Consider the following 25178-nt stretch of genomic DNA (forward strand, 5'->3'; position numbering starts at 1 on the left):
AGATGTACGGCCCCTGATAACGCTACTTATAGCTAGTAGAGTAGATCCATGGTATTTGTCATGTTGCTGTACTAATCAAAAGTAGCGTAGACTCACGGTGTCCCACACATTGTGGTACTACTCACAAGTATCGTACGTCGAAAGGCAACGCAAACCAATGGTGTTCCTCACATAGGTGTACTAATCACGGGCGTCGGTGTTCTCGTGGTGTTCCTCACATAGTGCGTACTAATCACAGGCAATGCAGACCCACGGTGTCGCTCATATAGGTAGTGGTACTAATCACAGGTACTGTAAACCCACAGTGAACCCACTCTCTGCTGCTACTAACCACAAACCTCTTGTGTACCTAACATAGTGGTTACTCGCAAGTAGTTTCATGGTTCTAATTCAATCATCCCTTGGTCGCCCTTTTTAGTCGCCTCTCACGACAGTCAGAGGATTTCCGGGTGTATTCTTCGTCTGCATCCACCACCCACAGGGGGTTTCTAAGATTTCTTAGCTCCCATTCTCCATATCATGGGCCAAGGTAAAGTCACCTAATAGCGCTTGACCGTTCATCCTGGAGATCACTAGTCCACTACGGCACACTGTCTTTTAAAGAAAACCGCCGACGTACAGCGAATGACAAGAGGCAACGTAGGAAAGAAAAAGAAGTGCTGAGAAGACATAGAAATAACATGACTGCTCCACCTGGGACTATCTGTCATCACTGTGGCAAATTGTGTAACTCCCGCATTGGACTGTATAGTCACCTCCGAACACATAGATGAAGAGACATCCTACCTGGAAGACAAACCTACTCGATTACGAGTGTTTGCTATCATCATCATCATCACCATAAAATATTTGTTACTAGGTCCCAGTAGCTTGAAGTTACAGCGTAATGGAAGTGCGCAGTGAATACAAACTATTTATAATAATAATAATAATAATAATAATAATAATAATAATAATAATAATAATAATAATAATAATAATAATAATAATAAACGTATTGTCCCATCTACGGTGTGTAAGCATTTTAATTTGACTCCGTCAGGCTGCTTGCTTACCAATTTCGACGTTCCGCTTTACTCTAGGCTTACTTGCTGACAGAGGAAACAGAAACTCTCTTGGGCGTCTATGGCTGAGTTTCAATGAAACACCAAATATGTCACGAGATATCTCTTACATGCCGACATCGAAGGACATGGACTGACTGATGAAATTTTCCCCGCCCTTGTAAAATATGAATACGTCTGCCGGGTTATCTCGTTATCTTGGGAATCGGAGGCTAAAATCTTTACAATATTGGCCATGCAGCAAATGAACTGAATGGAGATATCCCTATTTGTACTCTTTGTATTTCGTATGATAAACTCCAACCATCAATCATACAATTATCTCATTCACTGAAATTAATCTATCTTTACTTTTGATTCACTTGTAGCCTCACATTATATATTAAAATCTTCTTCTTCCACCACTTTTTCAAAACCTGCGGGTTCGAGGGTATAAACTAGGTTTCGTATATGGATTTGTCCCTGTTTTACGGTCGGATGCCTTTCCTGACACCAACCCTAAGTGGAGGAAAGTGATCGCTGTTGCGTGTTTCTATATTTGTTGTTAATGATGTGCGTCATGTGTGTATGAGGAGTAGTGTTCAAATAAACAAAAACACCCAGTCACCGATACAGAAGAATTACTTAGACTCGACGATAATCTCCGAACTGGCCGGGAATCGAACCTGAGACACTCTGAATCAAAGGTCTCAACGCCGACCATTCAGCCGAGGAGTCGAACGCTTCATATTTTTAAGTATTGAGACATACCGGTAAGCGTAAAAATTAATGGGCACTAAAATGTATGTCAACCATTGCGTTTGCGCGTTCTTCCAAGTTCCAGTTATGAGAAGAATAATGAATAGTATGTTCAAAGTGGAATATAAGTTTGAAAACGCAATTGATTCTAAGATGAAATAAAAGCTTGATTTGGGCGCCAGCTGAAATCGAGTTGCCTTCTGTAGTAAGTTATACCACAATTATAATATTCTGAGAATGGTAACAACAAGCATACATAAAAAATACAAAATTGTCATTCCAAAACCTGAAGGTAACATTTAATATTCTCTTTTTATTACAATCAAAATCTTCGGTAGTTGTGGGTATATTCAGTTCTAGAGATTGATTATCGACCCTGACATCTTTACAGTTATAGGAAGTTTCCCATTTGCCTATTCTAGGATATACATTAAATGTATCAGCTAGGAAGTGTATCCTAACACACACACACACAGATCAGTTCATATGTTTAAACATAGATACTCTTTATTGCAATAGGCCAATAGACATCTACTGTGTCTTTACAAGTAATGTCGCTTCTTAACGAAGCAACCGTTCCCATTAAAAAAACACTCAATATATTTTCTGTTTCATTTTTCCACAAAATAGAATATTTCATTTACAAGTTAAGATTTCTTATAAATACATCAATAATCCAATTGACAATTGAGTTTCGTAGTGATGTGAAGCGAAAGTTTCAAACTACAAGAGAATGTCACTGTAAGTCGTATTTAAGTAAGAAGAGAATCCTCTACAGTCTTTAAGTCTTCAATTTCACACAATGACTTGATATTCCACGAAGGCAGAAGAGGAAAGTTCTTCAGAGTAAACAGCTGAAGAAACATCCACATCACTTAAAATGTTTCCAGTTATTAGACCCATATAACCCCTTTGTTTCTCATGCTAAATGGTAAGTCATGTTTTGAAACAGGTATCGTCACATACGAAACTAACTCCTATAACATGAGTCACTTTTACAGTCATTCATTTCCATTACCTGAAAGTATATTGCAGTTTTACTTACAAAACAGAGGTATACATGGCAACAGCAGTAGTCAGTCATATATTAACACCGAATGCAGCACGCAAATGAGTGACATTAGACATTAGACCTCCCCACTTTTCTTGAGTGAAATAATTTTGAAATCCTCTGAAGATTTGCCTGTGGCCATCGAAAATAACAATTATATCTGATTTGCAACCAGATTTATTATGAAGTTTAATTTAACATAAGTTTAATATAAATTATATAATTAATGTGTTAAATATCTTCTGATAACAATATCTCACAAAATGTAATATGTTTCAAATATAAGGAACAGTTTTGGAGCACCAGATATTCTATCGTACGATTAATTATCTTTTCATAATAGAAAACAGACTCAGTTTGTGTAAGATTCAGAGTTAAGTAGGATGATATAGTCCATTGGTAGGAATTTGATCTATTTGCATAATTATTACAAATCATACAAACTAGTAAGAGGTCAATTAGATTGTTAAATTAAATGAAACCACTTGGTTGGTAGCAGGGAACACTTAACAGATTTTTTAGTACAAAATTCACATTCATGTCCTTCGATGATTATTATGAAACAATGTAAAAACTTGGCAGAACATATACTTCCAGTCTTAAAATGCCTAATCAAACCGTCCCTCAACAAATGATATAATGTTTGACTTCTTACAAGATGAAATTGTTTTAACTTAAGTTTTCAGATTACATTTTTCACAATTGTCACAATTTGCTTTGTTAAATTTACGTCTTTTCACAAAAATCGATTCTCGCCATCCACATAGTCTTAGCTTTGTAATTTGAATTAATTGAAAACGATTTCCATGTGAATTTGGTATAAATATAATTTGGTCCATCTTGTATCACCCTTAATGATTTTAAACTTTACTTGTGAATTTTCCACCTTAGATTATATGTCACACTTATGAGGCTACTCAAGATATTTACTAATGAACACAAAAAGAATCAGCATAGTTCAAAGTATATTATAATTAAAATATTTAAATTAAATAAAAATTAAATTTTCAATTAGAATCTGTACTGACTAAGAGATTTTAAATCATACTGAAATAGAAATTAAACTTTAAAATATAGGAAACTCTTTAAGGCCGCATATATGATAGAATGCATATACTGACCTTGGTACTGGGTTGCTTAATGCGGTTACATCAAGAACATATTACCGGGAATTTGATTTGGTTGAATGTTATGCCATTTTGGTTGGAATTTTTTATGTGTAACGAAATATTAGTTACATTTTTAATACTCAGTCAGCGTTGATACTGAATTAAAAATGTGTTTCCTTGTATAAGATTCAATAATTATTGTCGGAAAACCGAAATTTTGGAATAAACATTAATCTAAGTGTGAATATTTTATTAAATATTAAAACTTTAATTTATTGAATGCCGATGAGTGTGAGGCAATGAAAGTCAAAAGTACTTTACGTTATTTTTAGTTCCACAACGCATCAACGCTGATAAATAACTATGTGGTTAATATCAAATATAGTTGTATATGAGTTTCACAATAGAATTTACAATTTTTCTGTAGGAAAAATTAAGTTCTTCGTCATTTAAACAAAATATTGTGCAAATAGGGTGGTAAATTATGAATATATTTTCCAATATAATTGATTTAGTGAAACCTTTTTTGCTTGAAAAAATAAAGTTGATATTTGAGACCAATTCACATTTTCTTAGGACATGGGTTCAAACCTTATCTGTTCCATCACAAGTTAATTTTTGAATTTGATTGCTGCCTTTTAATAAAGGTGTGTATTTTTCTTGTCCAACCTGCAGCTACTACGGACCTCAATTACACCGATGTGAGTACCATAACAATTTGCTGTTTCTTGAGAAAGCTATTGTTACTGAAAAAGCCATTGTTACTGAAACACCTTGAATTTAACAACAGGTATTTCTGCATAGATATATATGAAAGAAATAGGAGCATAATCGGAAATTGTCTCCTCATACAATTTGAATGAGAGACAAGTTTCTTGCATTTTGGTAAGTAAATAAGATTCCATTTTTATTGAAGAGTAATATTCTCCTTGTATAACATGTTACTAGTGTGAACTAGTACCTACAATAACTTTCAAATACTGAGAAAATATTGCAGTTGAGGTTTGCCGGTTTTACATATGACACCTAGCTATGTCAAGTTGTTTACCAAATATTTTGCAGTGTTCCCCGGATTAGTAATTGAACTGAATGAAATAGCCCAATAAAATTTGGAATCAGATTGATTTTTCTCTACTTCTTATATAAAAATGAAACTATTTAATTTTGAAACGAAAATCCAATTTTCTGAACATTTGATTCTTTAGACGATCAGATTATAAATGATACACTTTACTCAAGAGTAGGGATGTATCAATGAAAACTCGAAGTTGACTTAACCAATTAAAGCATTAATTTCCTTCTCACTGTATATATTTTCCTTAATATGTGAATCTGTTCATTGTGAACCTTCTGACGTTAATGTTAAAAGGGAATAAACACTATAACTGGTATAACATTCGTATTAACCTAAAATGGCATGTTTATACAATTGTTATTACAATAAACATGGTATTACTGTTAAGTAATGTTACAATCAATGTTGATTGTGGTTGACCAAAATGGGGATTGTCGATTCTGAAACTCTAAGCTGTATGGAGATTGCCATGTTTGGAGCTCATCTTGATTTTACCCAACAGTTTTTGGAAAATTTAGACGAATTTACAATCAATCAAATTCATGAGTTAATACAGTAAGTATATCCTTAAGTTAAACCATTTCCTTCAAAATATTCGAGATGCCTATTTTTTTCAGCAAAGATCTGGTATCTTGTGACTTACTGTACATTATTTAAAATGCTTCGAACATTCTGCATGTTATCAATATTCTTTTAAGTTATCATAATGTAATTATTATTTTAAAGTTTAGTGTATGAAAGCATCTCGTTCGATATATTGGTTTAATGCTTATCAATTACGAAATTCCTTTCAAGAACAAGTCTGAACATTTTGGAACCTTCCACCTCTTGTAAGATGACTTGAATGAAGTCAAAACATAAACAGTTCAGCAATAATTCAATGAGGGACCTTTCCGCCCACCTCATTTCTGCTATGGATTTCTTTTTTACTTTTAATTCGCAGTACTTTACTTATCACCATCGATCATATCATATGATAGTCTCAACCTGCATTGGGAAATCTTGGTCACTGAACAGCCTGGGTACTGTGATATCTCTGACCTCGGCGATATCACCCAGGTCGCGTCGCTATCATAGGAACGATTCATCCGCCAGGGCGGCACTTGCGGTTGCAGCAGTGCATTCTTCAGACTCTTCCTCTTCGACCTCTGCTGCTACGGTCTCTTCGCCGGGGATGTCTTCGCGGTAGCAACTACTACTTCTTGCTACATGCTGGGTCGTATTGATAACGTAATACTGATTGTGATCCGGATCCCCGTATTGCGACTGGTAGAATTCTTCTCGCATCATGTGGTTTAGCGAACCGCAGCGGAAATATAGGATCTCCTGGAAGGGTTTACGGAAATCACGGTTCAGTGTGGCGTATATTATGGGGTTAAATAATGAATTGGCGTATCCGAGCCAGAGGAATAGGCTAGAAAGGGAAGGAGGAATGGTGGCTGGCAGGAAGGGACGCACTAGGGCCAGTACAAAGAAAGGCAGCCAGCACACAATGAAAGCACTCATGATGATCCCAAGCGTGGTGGACGCTTTGCGTTCTTTCGCCAAAGCAAAGCGCAGTTTCTTGTGGTGGGAGTTGGAGCTGGGATGAGATCCATCTCCTCCTCCACCAGATCCTGGTTTATTCCCGATTAGAGGACCTCTCTGACTCGATGGAGACGTCTTCATGTGTTTCTTCTTCTTCCCCTTATGAGGCGCCAGCATGGGGCACTGCGACTCATTGGAGCGCCTCGGGATACTCGAGGAAGCGAAGCACCGACTGCTAATCCCAGTTTGGCCGCTGCACTGAAACACACAAACCATAACACGCATTTAGTAAACTATCCAGGGTATCATACATACATACATACATACATACATACATACATACATACATACATACATACATACATACATACATACATACATACATACATACATACATAATTCATTATACAGGTGGTCGTAAACAACGTGAACGTGGTATATGTGCCAATAACAAATGTATTCAAAAATTACATTTTAGGTGCCTTCCCCTAAACTACCATATAAACCACAGTCAATTAAAATGTTTATAGCCTAGACTGTAGTTTCTTATTCCCCGACTCTACATACCGATTTTCATTAAATTCTGTTTACCTTTATCTCGTGGCTTGGCGTTGATGTTGATATGAACTTAGTAACAAAAATACAAATTCGTGAATATCTCTGTTATCATAGCCAGTACGGTAAAATATATAAGATATAAATAATCGGAAATTAAATTTTCTATAACTATAGTTGTGAAATATTTATCGATGGGAGCAATAATATCATGAATATTTCAGAATTAAATTGTATGCCTTCCTCTCAACTACCATTTCACTCAGCACGAATAAAGTTGTTTATAGCTTAGAATGTAGAGACTTATTACCCGACTTCCCATACCGATTTTCATCAAATTCTCCTCAGCAATTTTTTCGTAATGTGCATACATACAGACATACACACATACGGATAGACAGACAGTGCATTTCATTGTTACTGTGGACACGTCGGATACAGAAACACCATTCCTTTAAATTTCTGAGCAATGTACAGACAAAGCTCCTATTATATATACAGTATATAGAGAGAGATTGCATAGACTCGCCTTTGCTCGTTGGGAACCCCCAGTTGCTCTTCGTTAGGTGTTGGTAATAACTCGTGTCATTCCATTGCTGATATTCTACATTTTTCACAGTTTCTTAAATATTGTTCACATCTAATACACTCGGCAGATCTATCAAAGTTGGTACCATGACATGAAAGTGCATCTCGATTACGGCATGTTGGATTGATATTTCCAAATCACATACACGCTAATGAACCTCCCAGCAAGAAAGTTACTTTATAAAACAAGGCGGTGTGCTCCCATTCTCCTATATACACCATTTCATAACGGACTATCATGATATTGCGTAAGCTGCTGTCGTCTAGCGACAATCTGTACATCAAGTATATTAAATCTTCGTGCGGCTTTGTAATTAAATTAATTATACAAAATGACATCCCGATAAGGAAGGGTGGCGTCTGTCCTTTATAACAAACTGAACGATAATATTTTGGGGAGTAAAGTGTTGTGTTGTGTTTCGTTTACAGGAATGTTGGCAACCGCACAAGTGCATCATTCCCGAGCAAATTAAATTAATTTCTAAGATAAAAATTGTTAATTCTGGGCATGAATCGAACTGGTGCTCCAGTGGACCGACTTCCAACACTCTGACCACTCGGACATGCAGCTGTGCCACTGCTCCCCTCTTGACAATGGGGTATAAATTATTCGACCTTGCAGGATCTGCGACAGGGTCTTTTTAGGCTACCACACACAGACTGCTGTTTTAAGCTAGGCTAAGCTACGCAATGCAAAGAATAAAAATCCTCTCCAATGAAGTTAAATGGAATGGCACACACACAAAGCTAAGTTAAGCTAAGCAAAGCTACACAACGCAAAGAAGAAAAAGCCGCTTCAATGAAGTTAAATGGAATGGCACATACACAAAGCTAAGTTAAGCTAAGCTAAGCTACGCAACGCAAAGAAGAAAAAACCTCTCCAATGAAGTTAAATGGAATGGCACACACACAAAGCTAAGTTAAGCTAAGCAAAGCTACACAACGCAAAGAAGAAAAAGCCGCTTCAATGAAGTTAAATGGAATGGCACACACACAAAGCTAAGTTAAGCTAAGCAAAGCTACACAACGCAAAGAAGAAAAAGCCGCTTCAATGAAGGTAAATGGAATGGCACACACAGAAAACTAAGGTAAGCTACGCAACGCAAAGAAGAAAAAACCTCTCCAATGAAGTTAAATGGAATGGCACACACACAAAGCTAAGTTAAGCTAAGCAAAGCTACACAACGCAAAGAAGAAAAAGCCGCTTCAATGAAGTTAAATGGAATGGCACACACACAAAGCTAAGTTAAGCTAAGCAAAGCTACACAACGCAAAGAAGAAAAAGCCGCTTCAATGAAGTTAAATGGAATGGCACACACACAAAGCTAAGTTAAGCTAAGCAAAGCTACACAACGCAAAGAAGAAAAAGCCGCTTCAATGAAGGTAAATGGAATGGCACACACAGAAAACTAAGTTAAGCTACGCAACGTAAAGAAGGAAGAACCGCTTCAATGAAGTTAAATGGAATGACACACACAGACCGCTATGCTAAGCTACGCTAACCTAAGCAGTGCCAAGCTAAGTTTTACAGATCGCCAAGGAGGAGATTTTCATAGCTGTAGCTGGCTTCGCCCATGCGCACGATCACTTTTTGCCTGGCATCTAGCAAACACTCGTTTCATGTGTGTGGCTTTCGTGAATTACCTCAATACAGTACCTATTCTATTGCTTCAGTCCGGCTCCATGGCTAAATGGTTAGCGTACTGGCCGTTAGTCACAGCGGCCCGGGTTCGATTTCCCGACCGGGTCGGAGATTTTAACCTTAAAACGGTTAATTCCCTTGGCTCGGGGACCTGGTGTTTGTGCTGTACCCAACATCCCTTCAACTCATACACCACACATAAGACTATACTCCACTACAATAACATACAATTACCTACACATGGCAGATGCCACCCACCCTCCGATGAGGGTCTGCTTTACAAGCGCTGGACACGGGTAGAAGTAGCAACACAAAATTATCATTATTATATTGCTTCATTGTTTTTTGTTTGTTAATTATCATGGAAGGAGGACCAAAGGATTAAAGACCTACTGGAGAGGTGAAAAAGTCTTGTCTGTCAAATTTATTAAGGATAACTATGAAAGGCAACTGTTGGCCAGAAATAAATTAAACTCTGGAAATTTATTTTACGTCTCATTCATTACTTTTACATAAATTTCTACCATACATTCTATAATTTGGCTACTTGATATTCATTTTTCCATAATATCATCCTCAGTAATGGACGGAAGTTCATGAAAATGTCCCTGATTTCGATCAAAATAATTTTTAATTCTCCATCATTTCCATACAATGCTTGAATCAAATGATGTGATTTATCATGAATTATTCTCCTTCGAATTTTGTGCATTCAGAATGTTCCCCTCTTTCTGTTTATTTATCTTTCTTTATCTTTCCAGTGACCAATAAAACAGGGTTCTCTTCAATTAATACGCCATCTTTAAACGACTGCCTAGCATAGTTTAGCTTAGCTTTTTATTCGAAATATAGCACAACATAGCTTGGCATTACTTAGTATAGCCAAATAGCTTGGTATAGCTTAGCGTGTGGTCGCCTTTTGACAGATTGATCTGGCGGACAAGTTCAGCTACCGATAATAAAATCACGGCTTGAGACCTGTTGTAAAGTCACCTTTGGATGTGTTCATAGGCAGGGCCTACAGCTTTCTCTCCTGACCTGTAGGCCAGTGGCACCGACTTTGGGGAGCAAGGCGTTTTCTGCCTCCCCCGCTTCTAAATGACCTTAGTGGGGCAAAGTGCCATTCCCCCCACGGAAAATCTCCTCCTAGATTTACAGTCCCTTTAACACTTGGAGTTTGATAGTCTTCGGAGGCTGCTAGACGTTAAATCTAGAGAAGGTTGCTGATGGTTTTATACCAGTAAATGAGATCAGAAAGCGGGAATTCCTTCAGATAACTACATTTCCCAATGCAGACTGTACAACTGCTGGGCTGGTGGAGCTTATTACATTTCGTATCATGAAATGAACAATAGGCCTATAAAGTAATAGTGCGTTCATTCAGAAAATCTAGTTATAAAGCAATCTCTACATTTTTTATTTATGATTGTTTTCGAGAGCTTCGTACATAAAACGTTCCTTCAAAATATTCATTCATGAATGAAGATTTATTTTTCTGTTTAATTGTCAATATTATTGAAGGCTCCGTACAATAAACTCCTTCATAAATGTATTTGAGAAACAAGTTCCATTATTGTTCTACTTTTCTTGTCTTTGTGAATATTATCATATACGAATGTTTGTATTAGTAAGTGTTCCTCGTTCACATTCCTTTCATCACGTTAATCATGCCACTCCCCTCCCCCACTGAGTGAAGTTCGTCTGTTTTTTTTTTAAGTATCCTCTATACCTTGATCCTGAACCCCACCCATACAACTTTATAGATTAACGTTGCTATGTATGACTTCAATTCAAGTTTCGTCGTTGTGATTGGCATCAATAGTAACAAAATTAATTCCAGTACTACGAAATCATGTGGTTTTTAATGTCGTGACTCCGGTACATATTAAATCCTGTCTATTCAGATTGACTAAATAAACCGTAAAGCTTGCGAATCCCCAAGTTCTATCGCTTTTCTAGAATTAAATTCCTCCCAGAGCAGCTCTGCGCTGGGCGAGCAGTATCTTAATAAATTGAGGGGACAGAGCTTAGAGACAGTCGGCTAATTAAGCCCGAAGGTGTTCCTTTCTCGTGGCTGACGATAAGCTCCCGCTTCCTTAATGACTGTTTCAAGTAACTGGAAATATGTACCTTTGAGCAGAGTCCGTGGAACTTCTATTGAGACAAACGTTTGATGTCTCCGCTCGCAATTAAAACACGTGTACTATATGTCAATATACTCATTAATAAGGTTTCGCTAAGAGCCTCACTAAATTGTATAGGTCATTAACATTAAATGAATGACTTTGACAGCATAAAAGTGTAGCAGGAGACAGAAGAAGATTGCATGACAGTACAAATTTAAAAATATCAGTTTGATGGAATATTTGAGAATTATATTTTACCTCACACTCTATCTCAATCACTTTGTAGAAAAATAGAGATCGATATACGCACGCACTTAGTACATTTAAAATCTGATGTCCATCTCTATGACGCATCTGCACACACGGATTTTTATTGATAATAATTTAAGGAAATTGAGATAATCCCGGATGACGGGTAACTGCAATTATACATCCACTCCACAAGAAGGGGGATAGAATAGATCTGAATAATTAAAGGGAAATCACTCTCCTATATGTAGGATGTAAGATCCTGAGTAAAATGTTACTAAACAGGATCTAACCAATGGCAGACAAAGAATTGGGAGAGTACCAGGAAGAAGATGTGCACAACAAATCTCCAATTTGAAATCAATCCTGTTTAACAGCACAAGAGGCACAAGACGGCATATCTATAATAATAAAAGGAAGTGTTTGTCTGCCTGTGCGCATTTCCAGCAAAATATACAGCACGCGGAGATCTGAAATTTTGAACATAGGTAGATGGAAGGGGGTCCGAATATACCTCGAAGCCGGAATTTTCATTTTCGCTTTCATTGGTGAGTTATGAACGAAAAACCATCAGAAAACGTGTATTGGGATATGACAATCCAACGTGCTGTCACCAAGATTATAAGCATGGAGTCTCTGTCGCTAGGCAACGTACATAAGGTAGGTAGAGGACACAATTCAAGGAGCCATTTTACGTCCATGGCGTAGGAAGCCGTTTTTGGTCTTATATGGTGTGAGGACATATGCCCTGTTGATTGTGATTCGTCCGTCGGATGGGGACGTAAAGCTTTTAACTATTCGGGAGGAGTGGGCTATGTGCCGGCGCCGGGTTTCACTCTCTTCATTCTTACTATCATGTATCATGTTATTCATTTCATCTCATTAACTCATCTGATTCGGTTGACGTCATGAAAGATATCCGGTCTTAAAAATTCGCTACGAAGATTCATCTTACTTCATACCCAAACCGCGTAGAGAAAGGGGACAAGGATTGGACATGTATAATATTAGAGGAATTATATAAGACGCATGGCTGTGTCTAAAAGCCCTTGCACCAAGACGTGAAGCTGTCAACGTCATCAATAAGCAACACTCTAAAGAATTATCCGGATACCATGTTTTCTTTCAACTAACTCAATCTCATGTTTTATTACTTCGTTTAGAGAAAACATAAGCTATTGTAAGGAAGATTAGATTGTAATAAACACGCACAGATCTGAAATTTTTACTCTCGTGGCCACAGATTTTCACCAATTACGCATGGCTATGTCAAAGAGCAATTTTTGCTCCAAGAAGTGAAGCTGTCAATGTCATCAAGAAGCAACTTTTACAAGAATTACCTTATGTTCTACAAAGTTACAAGTCTATCGACTACACGGCAGAGCTTTTGAAGGACATGGAGTCACCTGGAGTACCCTCGAATATCTTAGAGCGGACGTTTATCCTTCTTAAGAACAAGAATCCTGCCTTCTACAATGAACACGACTCTGAAACTGATTATTAATATTACTGAAGCCATTCCCATGTTTGGGCATGCCGCAAGCGAACTAATATTCATTCCTCGAATTCGAATAATTTCTTCGGATATACAGTTTAAGTTTAGATGTCTGCAGTTCCCCGTTTGTTTCATTTTCGCTATGAACATCAACAAGGCACAAGAACAATCTCTTAAAGTTTTAGAACTCCATCTTCGAAAAGGCTGTTTCTCCCATTGTCAACTGTTCGTGGTTTGTTCAAGAGTTTGAAAGGCAAACGCATTATACAGGATGAATCGAAATTCGCGCACTCTGGCGTCGCAGCGCGACTCCTCACATGCCAGCAATAAAAAAATGTCTCTCACAAAAGTTCCTACTTCTAGTATATCCGGCACCTCTACTCAGTTGACCTCCCGAGGCTGAGTTGACCCCGTTCCAGCCCTCATACCACTTTTCAAATTTCGTGGCAGAGCCGGGAATCGAACCCGGGCCTCCGGGGGTGGCAGCTAATCACGCTAACCACTACACCACAGAGGCGGACTGTTGTGTTCAACGTTACAAAATGTTGTAAGTGTAGGATACATGTGACCTAAGGTACGGTGTCTTACTGTATTACAGTATGTAATGTCCAATGGGAATGAGTAAATAAGAAATTGCGTCTCAACCCAGGATCGAACCCTCGACATCCTGCATGCCAACCCAAAATTCTATCCACTGCACCAACTGTACGGAACGGATAATTATTGCTGCCAGAGGTACTTACCGTACATGTGGTTACAGTGTTGCCAGACTGCCACTCTTCAACGTCCTTTTTCTGCCTGGTATACACTCAGGACGAATTTTTGTGAGATACATTTTTTATTGCTGGCATGTGAGGAGTCGTACTGCGACGCCCGAGTGCGCGAATTTCGTTTCATCCTGTATATCTCAGTTCCATTTGGAAGGACACTGATATAGTTCAACCGGAAGCTCTATAAGTAAAAAAATTGTTTTTTATTATATAAAACAGTTGAATTAATAAACGCGAGCAAAGCCGCTGGTACATGCTAGTAGAGATAAGCTTTGTGGATTTCAAAAAAAGCCTACGATTCGGCCCGTAGAACTTCCATATTCGAAATACTAAAAATAATTCAAAATGGATAGAAGAACTGTGAATATCATTAAAGTAACACTCATTGACAGAAAAAAGTCAAACTGTTGGGTGAACTTTCAAAGCATTTGAAATTAAACTGGTGTGATATAGGGGGATGGACTCTCCCCTATACTGTTCAACTGTGCACTGGAAAAAGTAATAGGGGAATGGGTTCAAATATTAAAAAGGAAATAATCTATGAATCAGTTGAACCGGGATCATCAAATAAACGAATTGTAACAAAACACTTGTTCGCCTCTGTGGTGTAGATGTTGGTGTGATTAGGTGCCACCCACGGAGGCCCCTCTTCGATTCCCGGCTCTGCCACGAAATTTGAAAAATGGCAAGAGGGCCGGAAGGGAGTCTACTCAGCCTCTGGAGATCAATTAAGTATACGGGGTTCGATTCCCTCCTCAGCTAACATCGAAGTGGTTTCCCATGGTTTCCCACTTCTCCTCCAGGCAAATGCCGCTATAGTACCTAACTTAAAGCCACGGTCGCTTCCGTCCCTCTTCCTTGTCTCTCCCTTACAATCTTCCCATCCGCCCACAAGACTCCTATTCAGCATAGCAGGTGAGCCCGCCTGTGCGAGGTACTGGTCCTCCTCCCTACTTATATATCCCCGATCAAAAATCTCACGCTCCAGGACACTGCCCTTGAAATGGTAGAGGCAGGATGCCTCGCTGAATCCGCGGGAAAAACCAACGCTGGAGGGTAAACGGAATAAAAAAGAAAGAAGGGAAGCACAAAACACTTACATTTTCCATATGATCTAGTCATACTAGCAAAAACCCAGAATAAGGAAAGACAAAATAGGGTTACAACTTTCCTATGAAATAAGACAGAGGATCGCTAGTATCAACAATGCACCTGCAGAAATTCAAATATCCAAAAAAGAAAAGAATTAAGAGAGTGAAAAAATTCAAATACTTTGGTGGATTAATAACGGTAACAGCGGTAGAAAAGGATTATTCGATAGTGAGATGTTTACATCCCCGACCAGTGCAGCACTTGTCAGACACACCTCTTGAGCTGATTTTAAATTTCGTCGTTGCGCCTGTAAAAATCACTATGTGAAATATTTTAGCTTAGAACATTGGCCGGTGAGGTTCTGTCATCTTTGCCTTCCTTAACCCGTTTACCACCCAGGACTGGTTTTTCCTCGGATTCAGGGAGGGATCCTACTTCTACCGCCTCAAGAGAAGTGTCGTGAAGCGTGGGACTTTGGGTCGGGGTATACAACTAGTGAGGAGGACCGGAACTTCGCCCAGGTGGCTTCACCTGGTATGCTGAACATGGGACTTGTGGGGATGGGAAGAATGGAAGTGATAGACAAAGAAGAATGAAGGACGCAGCCGTGGCTTTAAGTTACGTACCGCCCCGGCATTTGCCTGGAGAAGAAGTGGGAAAGTACGGAAATCAATTCAAGGATGGCAGAGCCAGGAATCGAACCTTGGCCTCTAGGGGTGGCAGCTAGTCACACTGACCACTACACCACATAAGTGGAGGGTTTTGTTAATTAAGGTTCAATATTGTGCGAATATTGCCAAGAAATTGGTGCTCTTCACAACGTACCGTATGTGCTGCTGGTCAGCATTTTACCAAAAATATTACCACATAGAGGTTTCCGCAGGCGCAAAGGCGATTTACAATTGGAGTCCGGAGTTCGACAACATGTCATATTTTAACATTGCACCTCACACATTGCTAACTTAAATGTATACATCCTGAAAATGGTCCTCTGATTGCAGAGACAAGTATGTAATTCATTTTTGTCATTTTGGGAATTTTTGCCCTTTTTTACGTTCAGATTTTTCTTCAATTTTTTCTCGTTATTATGTGACTTTCATCAATTCGTCACTTTAATTTCTTGTTTTTAAATATTTTTCTTTGTTCTGTATAATTATTTTATCATTTTAGTGCACTAACGTTGATAGGCGCCCATGCCCGGGGGCAAGGTGGAGACGCCCCGCCCCCTAGATCTCAGAGAAAGGAAAAAATCGAATTTAGTCAGGGTTTTTCTTTCAAGAAAATGATTTAACTATCGGCATTACGCAGAAGTGGTCGGGGATACCATGTGTTGTACTCTACCTTGGCATACAAGTCGCCATTTACCTACCAAAATTTTAAAAATACTACATACCCCCAGGTCTAGCCCCCCCCCCCCCACCTACAATTTATCCTATGGGCGCCGATGCTAACGGTGAGTAATCAGTTTACTGTATCTGAATATCGTCGGAGCTTTCTACAACCTTAATGAGTACTCTTTAATCCACATCCCCAGACGGTGACAAGGCATTGCTTCTAATATGGATGGGAAGAAAGGAGGTGGCATTATCACAGCAGTAAGTGGAAATTCGCATTTCAGTAAGGAGCTGAAGTGGCCGAGTTCTAATATACATAAACGTGTATTTTAGTTTGGTATTACACAGTGTATATTTTATTTATTTCTATGTGATTCACTTCAAGTGCTACATTGCGAATGATAAATCCATCTAAAGTTGCTCACTGGAGAAAATTTAATTCTACGGGGATATTATTGCTACAGATGGTTCAATACCTTTCTGTGAAATATGAGAAATGAAAGGGGAAGCAGAGAAAATATGTATAATTCAGGAACATGAGGATGGCGAAGCACGAGAATATCAGTGGATCGGGCGCATTGCATGAAATAGTATTAACGATTACATATACGGAGTGGACGGGAACAACGTAAGCCGGGTATATTAGCGTTAGAGGGTTGGCCATAATGATAAGGAATTTGGAAGAAGTAATTCGATATGACGCACCATTGTTATTTTATTATCTGCTGAATTTAGCCAATCAGATCGCTCCACGCGCGAATTCAAATGGGCTTTGTGTTTGATGCTGATTTCTCGGCAAACGTCACGTGCGGATATAAGGACAGAACCATGCAAAGGCCATCTGAATTTCCACGAAAAGCGATCTAATTGCCTACCATCAGCAGCTGATAAAATGAGAACGATGCTAGATATAATTTCTTTTAAAAAAAAATTTGTATCAGTATGACCAACCTTCTAACGTTCATACAGCAGCTTAAAGTTGTTTCTGACCACCCTGTAGATGCTCATTACCTTTGCTGGTGACTTTTTTTTTTTTTTTTTTGCAACTGGCTTCAAGTCGCACCGAGACGGATAGGTCTTGTGGTGACGATGGGACAGGAAAGGCCTAGGATTGGGAAGGAAGCGGCCGTGGCCTTAATTAAGGTACAACTCCAGCATTTGTCTGGTGTGAAAATGGGAAACCACGGAAAACCATCTTCAGGGCTGCCAACCGTGAAGTTCGAGCCCACTATCTCCCGGTTGCAAGCTCACAGCTGCGTGCCTCTAACCGCACGGCCAACTTGCCCGGCTCTGCTCGTGATACCCAGTGTTTACTCTTTATTGTGTATTTTGGCGTGAAATACACCAATTTTGTTACTTTCATTAATTTGGCTCAGTCTTATCCTTGGGTTAGCTGCCTCTGTGGATCCGTGGTAGAGTGTCGGCCTCCGGATCCCAAGATAGCGGGTTCAAACCCGGCAGAGGTAGTCGGATTTTTGAAGGGCGGAAAAAAGTCCATTCGACACTCCATGTCGTACGATGTCGGCATGTAAAAGATCTCTGGTGATACATTTGGTATTTACCCGACAAAATTAATTAAATCTCAGCCATAGACGCCCAAGAGAGATCCGGTTTACTCTAGGTCCGCTAGATGGCAGACAGAGTAAACCGGAACGTCGAAATTGACGAGCAGACAGCCAGATGGCGTCAATTCGAAATGTCTGCAGACGGTAGCTGAGGCCATACGATTATTATTATTATCCTTGGGTTTTACAATATGAGCGATCCTAGCAATGCCATTCCTAATGCAACCAGTCCCTGCTATGAATGGTGTAAAAATATTGTTTATACGGTCGATTGGTTCATAAATATCAGTAGGTTTGGCAGACTGATGTAGTAGCAATCTATGGCTCAGCGAGGAAAGCAACGGGAGACTACCTCACTCATCACTTTCCTAGTACGCCCCTTCAGTGATGACTAGGCCATATATGAAAGCTAATGCTGGAGCTCTTCAGAACCCAACCAGCCTTCGGGATGAGGACTGAAAATACACACATATATATAGGTGCTCAGTTATTTTCCTGTAAGAGCTGCATTTTTGTCTCTCTGTCTGTCTGTCTATCTATATATGTTGCACCCATCACCCTACATGGGTGCAGTATGTATGTATGTATGTACGTACGTATGTATTATTAACATCATAATTTACTCGCAGGCTGAATGGTCAGTGTTTAGGCCTCGGTTCAGAGCGTCCAGAGATCGATTCACGTCTGGTTTGGGGATTTTAAAAGTGTCTGATTAATTCTTCTAGCTCGGGGACTGGGAGATTTCTGTTTACCCCAGCACTTCTCTCTTCATATTCAGACAGCACATTCTACAACCAACCACTATAGGAGCACGGAATGGTGATTACGTCCCTCCACATACGGTCGGCATCAGGAAGGGCATCCGGCCGTAAAGGAGGGCCAAATGCACATGTGCGACACAGTTCGCAGCCGCAACTCCACAAGCGTGATGAAAGCGGTAGAAGGAGAAGAAGATGAAGAACATTATCATTAGATGACACTGAAAAGAATTGAAATGGCGTATGGCTTTTAGTGCCGAAAGTGTCCGAGGACAATTTCGGCTCGTCAGGAGCAGGTCTTTTGATTTGACTCATGTAGGCGACCTGCGCGTCGTGATGAGGATCAAAAGATGATAAAGTCGACACATACACACAGCCTTAGTGTCAGAGAAATTAACCAATGATGGTTAAAATTCCCGACCCTGCTGGGAATCGATCCCGGGGCCCTTGTGACCAAAGGCCAGCACGCTGACCATTTAGCCATGTAGCCGAACTTTAGATGACACTTATTAATTACGAACTCCATTAGGAGTGATGTAAGCAGTGCATATATTTCCTATTTTGGGTAAACATGTTTTTCTTCAAATTTTTGGGCGCTTTCTCACTCATTGTAAGTCATTATTTAAGACCTATTTTTGCATGTCTTTCTTTCTGGCATTTACTAAGTCATCAAAATTCGAGCCATGTTTATAATCATATGTTTGTTTGTCCAGCCCTTGTCCCGTTTCCCTACGGGGTCGGGTATGAGGTGAGATGAATTTGTCGTGGCGGTTTTTTATGACCGGATGCCCTTCCTGACGTCAACCTCATCAGAGGAGTTAATGAGAGATGAAATGAATGACGTGATATATGATAGTAGGGAGAGGGTGAAACCCGGTGCCGGCACATAGCCTACTCCTGTCGAATAGCACCAAGGGGTCTGCTCAAGGCTTAACGTCCCCATCCGACGGACGAATCACCATCAACAGCGTCATATGCCCTCACTCCATATGAGCACTGCGGAGAGGTTTGGAATTTAATCCAGGCTTTTGGCACGCAATCTAGTGATTAGAAATTGTATACCACCACCTCCCCTACCCTGCCGGCCAACATTCTGATGGTGAAAATTTTTTCGACCAACGGAACTCGAACCGGCTAACCTCGGTGTTAGACCGTTTTAGACTTCAGCGCCTTAACGATCATGGCCACCAGGCGGGCTATGTTTATAATCATATACTAAAATTTATTCCAATCTTAATTTCTGTTAGACCGGGCGAGTTGGCCGTGCGCGTAGAGGCGCGCGGCTGTGAGCTTGCATCCGGGAGATAGTAGGTTCGAATCCCACTATCGGCAGCCCTGAAGATGGTTTTCCGTGGTTTCCCATTTTCACACCAGGCAAATGCTGGGGCTGTACCTTAATTAAGGCCACGGCCGCTTCCTTCCAACTCCTAGGCCTTTCCTATCCCATCGTCGCCATAAGACCTATCTGTGTCGGTGCGACGTAAAGCCCCTAGCAAAAAAAAATTCTGTTAGTACCGGGAATTGACTCCGGCCCTCCGAGCACGGCAGCTAGCATCACTAAATGTTACTGTATGGCAATAATAGAACGACAAGTGAACATAAAATAGTCTCAGCAATACTTCAGTTATGAAAGGCATATGATAACTTATTTGATACCGACATCAGCGTGTCCCAGTTTCAGTGAGAGTCGGAAAGGCCATGGAACAGCTTCGTCTGATATTGACCGAACAGCACCGATGAATAAATCAATGCACTTCACAGCAGCTGTGACGCTGTTTATGTCGTTAAGAATACATAAATTACAACTGTCTGACAGAAACCATTTCCTTAATTACTGGAGAAGATTATTCATGCAGAGAGAAAATGTCAGTATTAATAGGTCACTGTTCTAATTTGATGGGATTATCACATTCCGTCTCTAGCTAAGCAGCTAGAGTGAGTTACTTCTTTAAGATCCCAATAATAATAATAATAATCGTATGGCCTCAGCTACCATGTGCAGACATTTCAATTTGACGCCATCTGGCTGTCTGCTCATCAATTTCGACGTTCCGTTTTACTCTAGGCCACCACTAGATGGCAGACCGAGTAAACCGAAACTCTCTTGGGCGTCTATGGCTGAGATTTTTAATGAATTTTGTCGGGTAAACACCAAATGTGTCACCAGAGATCTTTTACATGCCGACATCGTACGACATGGAGTGTCGAATGGACTTTTTTCCGCCCTTCAAAAATCCGACTACCTCTGCCGGGTTTGAACCCGCTATCTTGGGATCCGGAGGCCGACACTCTACCGCTGATCCACAGAGATCCCAATGCAATCAAATGGCGCATGGCTTTTAGTGCCGGGAGTGTCCGAGGACAAGTTCGGCTCGCCAGATGTAGGTCTTTCGATTTGACTCCCGTAGGCGACCTGCGCTTCGTGCTGAGGATGAAATGATGATCAAGACGACACATACACTCAGCCCCCGTGCCAGCGAAATTAACCAATTAAGGTTAAAATTCCCAACCCTGTCGGGAATCGAACCCGGAACCCCTGTGAACAAAAGCCAGCACGCTAACCATTTAGCCATAGAGCCGGAATATATGGCATTTTTACTCTGAATCACAAAAGATTTAGATGATATTACGGCTCGTGAAGTTCCATTTCCACCTCTCTTCCTAAGTGTAATCATTTTCCTTCACTGAATACTCAGTAGCCGTTTTCTTAGTCTCAATATGGAAATTCATTGAAAATATTAGACCAAACACAGCATACATTCTCTTACTAGTCGTTTGTAACATGTAAAAATATTCATTTGTTTCTAGTGTTTCTTAATTCGTAGAGTCTCTCGGAATTTTATTTCGAGATTCTGGACAGCTGATGCTAAAATCTTGGTTCAATCAATTTCAATTTTTTGGTTCGTTTCGCAGGAATGTTTAGCAAGAGCTATTGTGAAAGTGTATTTGAGTACCGGTATTTATTTCCACAAATCTATACAGAGTTTCCTCCAATTAAACTCAAACATCCTTTTTTTGGATGTGCCTGCATGGGCGCATATGACAAGTCACGGATAACCACCAACCAGGGAGCGAGCCTGCAACTCCTCAATTGAACTGTTGCCTGAAAGCCTATGCATAAACAGCTCCTCCCTCCCCGTCTAGGACTGCCAGCAGCTGAAACAGCTTACATTTCTTATGGTGATAATGCCATTGTTCATACGCCCACTAACTACTTTAACGGTTATTGGAGATGTGAAATGCCGAAATTTATTCCAGTAGAAGTTCTTTTACGTACCAGTAAATCTACCGACACGACGCTGATGTATATAAGCACCTCTATATACCACTGGACTGAGCCTGGATCGAACCTGCCAAGTTGGAGTTCAGAATGCCAGCGCCTCAACCGTCTATGCCACGCAGTGGTGGTGATGATTATTGTTTTAAGAGGAAGTACAACTAGGCATCCATCCTCTGTATAACACTAATCGGAGAGAAAGAAATGGAAGGGATCCGACACGTCGAAAAATGAAAATATCGGCCAAAGAAAGACAAGGGCCAAGAAGGGCGTTAAAAAGAAAGACTCCCTAGGTCTCGCAAACCTAACACCGTCGTGGTCGTAAAAAACAAGAGTTGACCGAGGGAGGTCGTATAGGTTAGATGAAAGTGAGGAGCCTGGCACAAGTAAGTGGAAGCGATGCCAGAACTCGGCTAAGGGCCACGTGGTCGCTAACCCACTCTCCAAAGTTCAGAGCCCCTGGGGCCCCTTATAGTCGTCTCTTACGACAGGCAGGGGATACCGTGGGTGTTATTCTACCGCCCCCACCCACAGGGAGCTGTGCCACTCAGCCCGGATTTAAATTTCTTTATCTTGGTTCTTGGTGTCAAGGATTTATTATTCTAGTCTGGAAGAAATCAGTTGCTTCGTTTAACCTATGAAAAACGTACCTGTGTGGTAGATTCAGAGGCCTGTAATTCTCCTGTGTCGAGTATTCGTCATATGATATGGGAAAAGTGGACTACAAAAATGCCCGATTCGATGCCCACACGTATGGTAAAATGTACGACCGAGAATATTTTGACTTTTTGGCGTCGTGTAACAGACAGCATCTTATTTTAAAAGTCATGCCCTCGCCTTGCTACACATAAAAAGAATGAGGACGATGGGATCATGAATCGATTGTTTGAATTTTCCAAGTGTGTATATTTCACAGTATTCTTATTGTGTATTAGTAGGAAATAAACCCGCCTCTGTGGTGTAGTGGTTAGTGTGATCAACTGCCATCCCTGAAGGCTCGGATTCGATTCCAGGCTCTGCCACGAAATTTTAAAAGTGATACGAGGGCCGGAACGGTGTCGACTCAGCCTCCGGAGATCAACTGAGTAGTGGGGGTTCCTATTTTCACTTCAGCCATCCTCGAAGTGGTCTTCGGTGGTTTCTCACTTCTCCTCCGGGCAAATGCCGGGATTTTACCTTGCTTAAGGCCACGGCCGCTTCCTTCCCCCTTCCTTATCTATCCCTTTCAATCTCCCCACCCCCCTTCCCGCGCAAGGCTCCTATTCAACATAGAAGGTGAGGCCACCTCGACGAGGTACTGGTCCTCCTCTCCAGTTTCCTTCCTCCGATCGAAAGTCTCACGCCCCAGGACACAGTCCTTGAGACCGTAGAGGTGGAATCCCTCGCTGAGACCAAGGTATAAACCAACCCTGGAGGCTAAACGGATTAAGAAAGGAACTAAGTAAGAAATAAAATGCGTATTACCAGCTAACGAAAAGTCGTTCTTATTAAAAACTGAAAACATGTTGAATAGAACTTGCCTTTAATTCTCCGTTCTTTACCCGACGAAATACTTTCAATTTACGACTCATAAAATGAGCTTTCCTTTTCTGCGACGTCACGCACATGCAATGCAGTCAAAATTCAACACCGTGCGCGACAGTACTGTACTAAAGTCAACACTTATTGGCAGGAGTAGAGGTGTAGTAGAGACTTTCTTGTCGGCTTCCAAGAACACCGCTGTTTGACTTGTCAAGAATTCTTAGAAATATGAACGTTGTAAACAGATCAGGAGTTGTTTGTTTCCGGTTGCTTCCGTGGCATCTCAGGAATACAGTCCTACATCCCACAAAGCTATAATCGTAGAGGTAGCGTACTTTACTGTTTCCTGTTGACTAGCGCCTTCAAGGAATGAAAACATTACTGAGCTATATTGTTAACCCGCGAGGGGTCGGGTCAAAAGAGTTACATGATAGGTCGCGCACGATCGATTTGACCGGGGAATATATAATACCAGTTTTTGTAGAAAAACACATTGTATTATTGAAGAAAAATATATCCGTGCCGTCAACAAAGACCGCGGATGGCGAACGTCAGGACTCGCGCTCAATGGAAACGACCAGTCTCGTACAAAAAGCTTTCCTCTGACTGGCTGGTGATGAAAGTGAGGAACAGCGAACGTAAACACGTGTAGTGGACGATTCCATTGAAAAGTACAGCAAGGGATGAAGCTTTATAATGTGAAACTATTTCGAAAGAATAAAATAATGCGCCCGGTCTGAAAGACCTTGCGGATTACCGTGATCGTCGTAGTGAAATGACAACACACCAAATGGTAATACAAGATGGCCATAGCCTAGGCAATACCATGTTGTCCGGAACTACTTTAAGTATAGCTTGACTCTAAATAAAGTATATTGTAACTCCTGTTGGTCGCCTGTATATTAAAAGGGTTTGAGTATAAGTAACTATTTCCTCACATTTTCACGATGCTGTCATACAACGGTTAATATGTCCTGGAAAGCACAACACTCATAGTATGTGAGCACTGCATGAGATGGCGCAGCTTTGGACGGGTACAACGCACAGTACGATGAGACTGAAGTTATGAGTCAGGTTCTGTGCAGAATGGATGCGACGAAGTAACAACAGCGTGTTTACATCAAACAGGATGTTCACTAGGGTCACAATACCATAGAATGTCACAAATATCTTGCGAAAGCCGTGGGGATTAATGCCTTTCCGTACTGAACCGTTGCGAGATGAGCAGCGCGGACGTGAAACAAGCAGCGATTTGCAACGGTCTGGAAAATCTGTCAGTATCCAGACTGATGTTTCATGTGCAATAATTACCCAGTGCATTGACGTGAACAGAAGATGGACACTACTTAAGTTAAAGACCGAAATAATATCTCCATTCTCGGTGACAACGCCAGACCACATGCAACAGAGAGTGTATGGGGGCAAGTTCAGCACTGGGGGATGGCAGGCATTGGAACACCGCCCATACTCATCTGCGATTTTGACCTCATCCTAAAAGTGAAAGGACCAATGCGGGGAGATGGTTTGGGAACACGAGATTGCAGAATTAACACATGATCAGATGACTGGTATCTGACCTCACCCGCATCGTTGGCAAAGTATTGTGGACAGTCTAGAGAACTACCCAGAGAGTTGACTGTAA

The 25178-nt window shown here is 40.5% G+C and overlaps 1 protein-coding gene across 1 annotated transcript in view; it reads right to left on the reverse strand.

Moving 5' to 3' along the window:
- Positions 1-1973: 1973 nt before the first annotated feature.
- Positions 1974-25178, reverse strand: part of LOC136877560 (5-hydroxytryptamine receptor 1) — an 843781-nt gene continuing 820576 nt past the window's right edge. The window contains exon 3 of the mRNA XM_067151700.2: positions 1974-6822. Coding sequence (XP_067007801.2) covers positions 6109-6822 — 714 coding nt within the window. The 3' untranslated portion in view covers positions 1974-6108. The remainder of the gene's footprint in view (positions 6823-25178) is intronic.

The sequence above is a fragment of the Anabrus simplex genome, chromosome 7, assembly GCF_040414725.1.
Source record: "Anabrus simplex isolate iqAnaSimp1 chromosome 7, ASM4041472v1, whole genome shotgun sequence".
Lineage (NCBI taxonomy): Eukaryota > Metazoa > Arthropoda > Insecta > Orthoptera > Tettigoniidae > Anabrus > Anabrus simplex.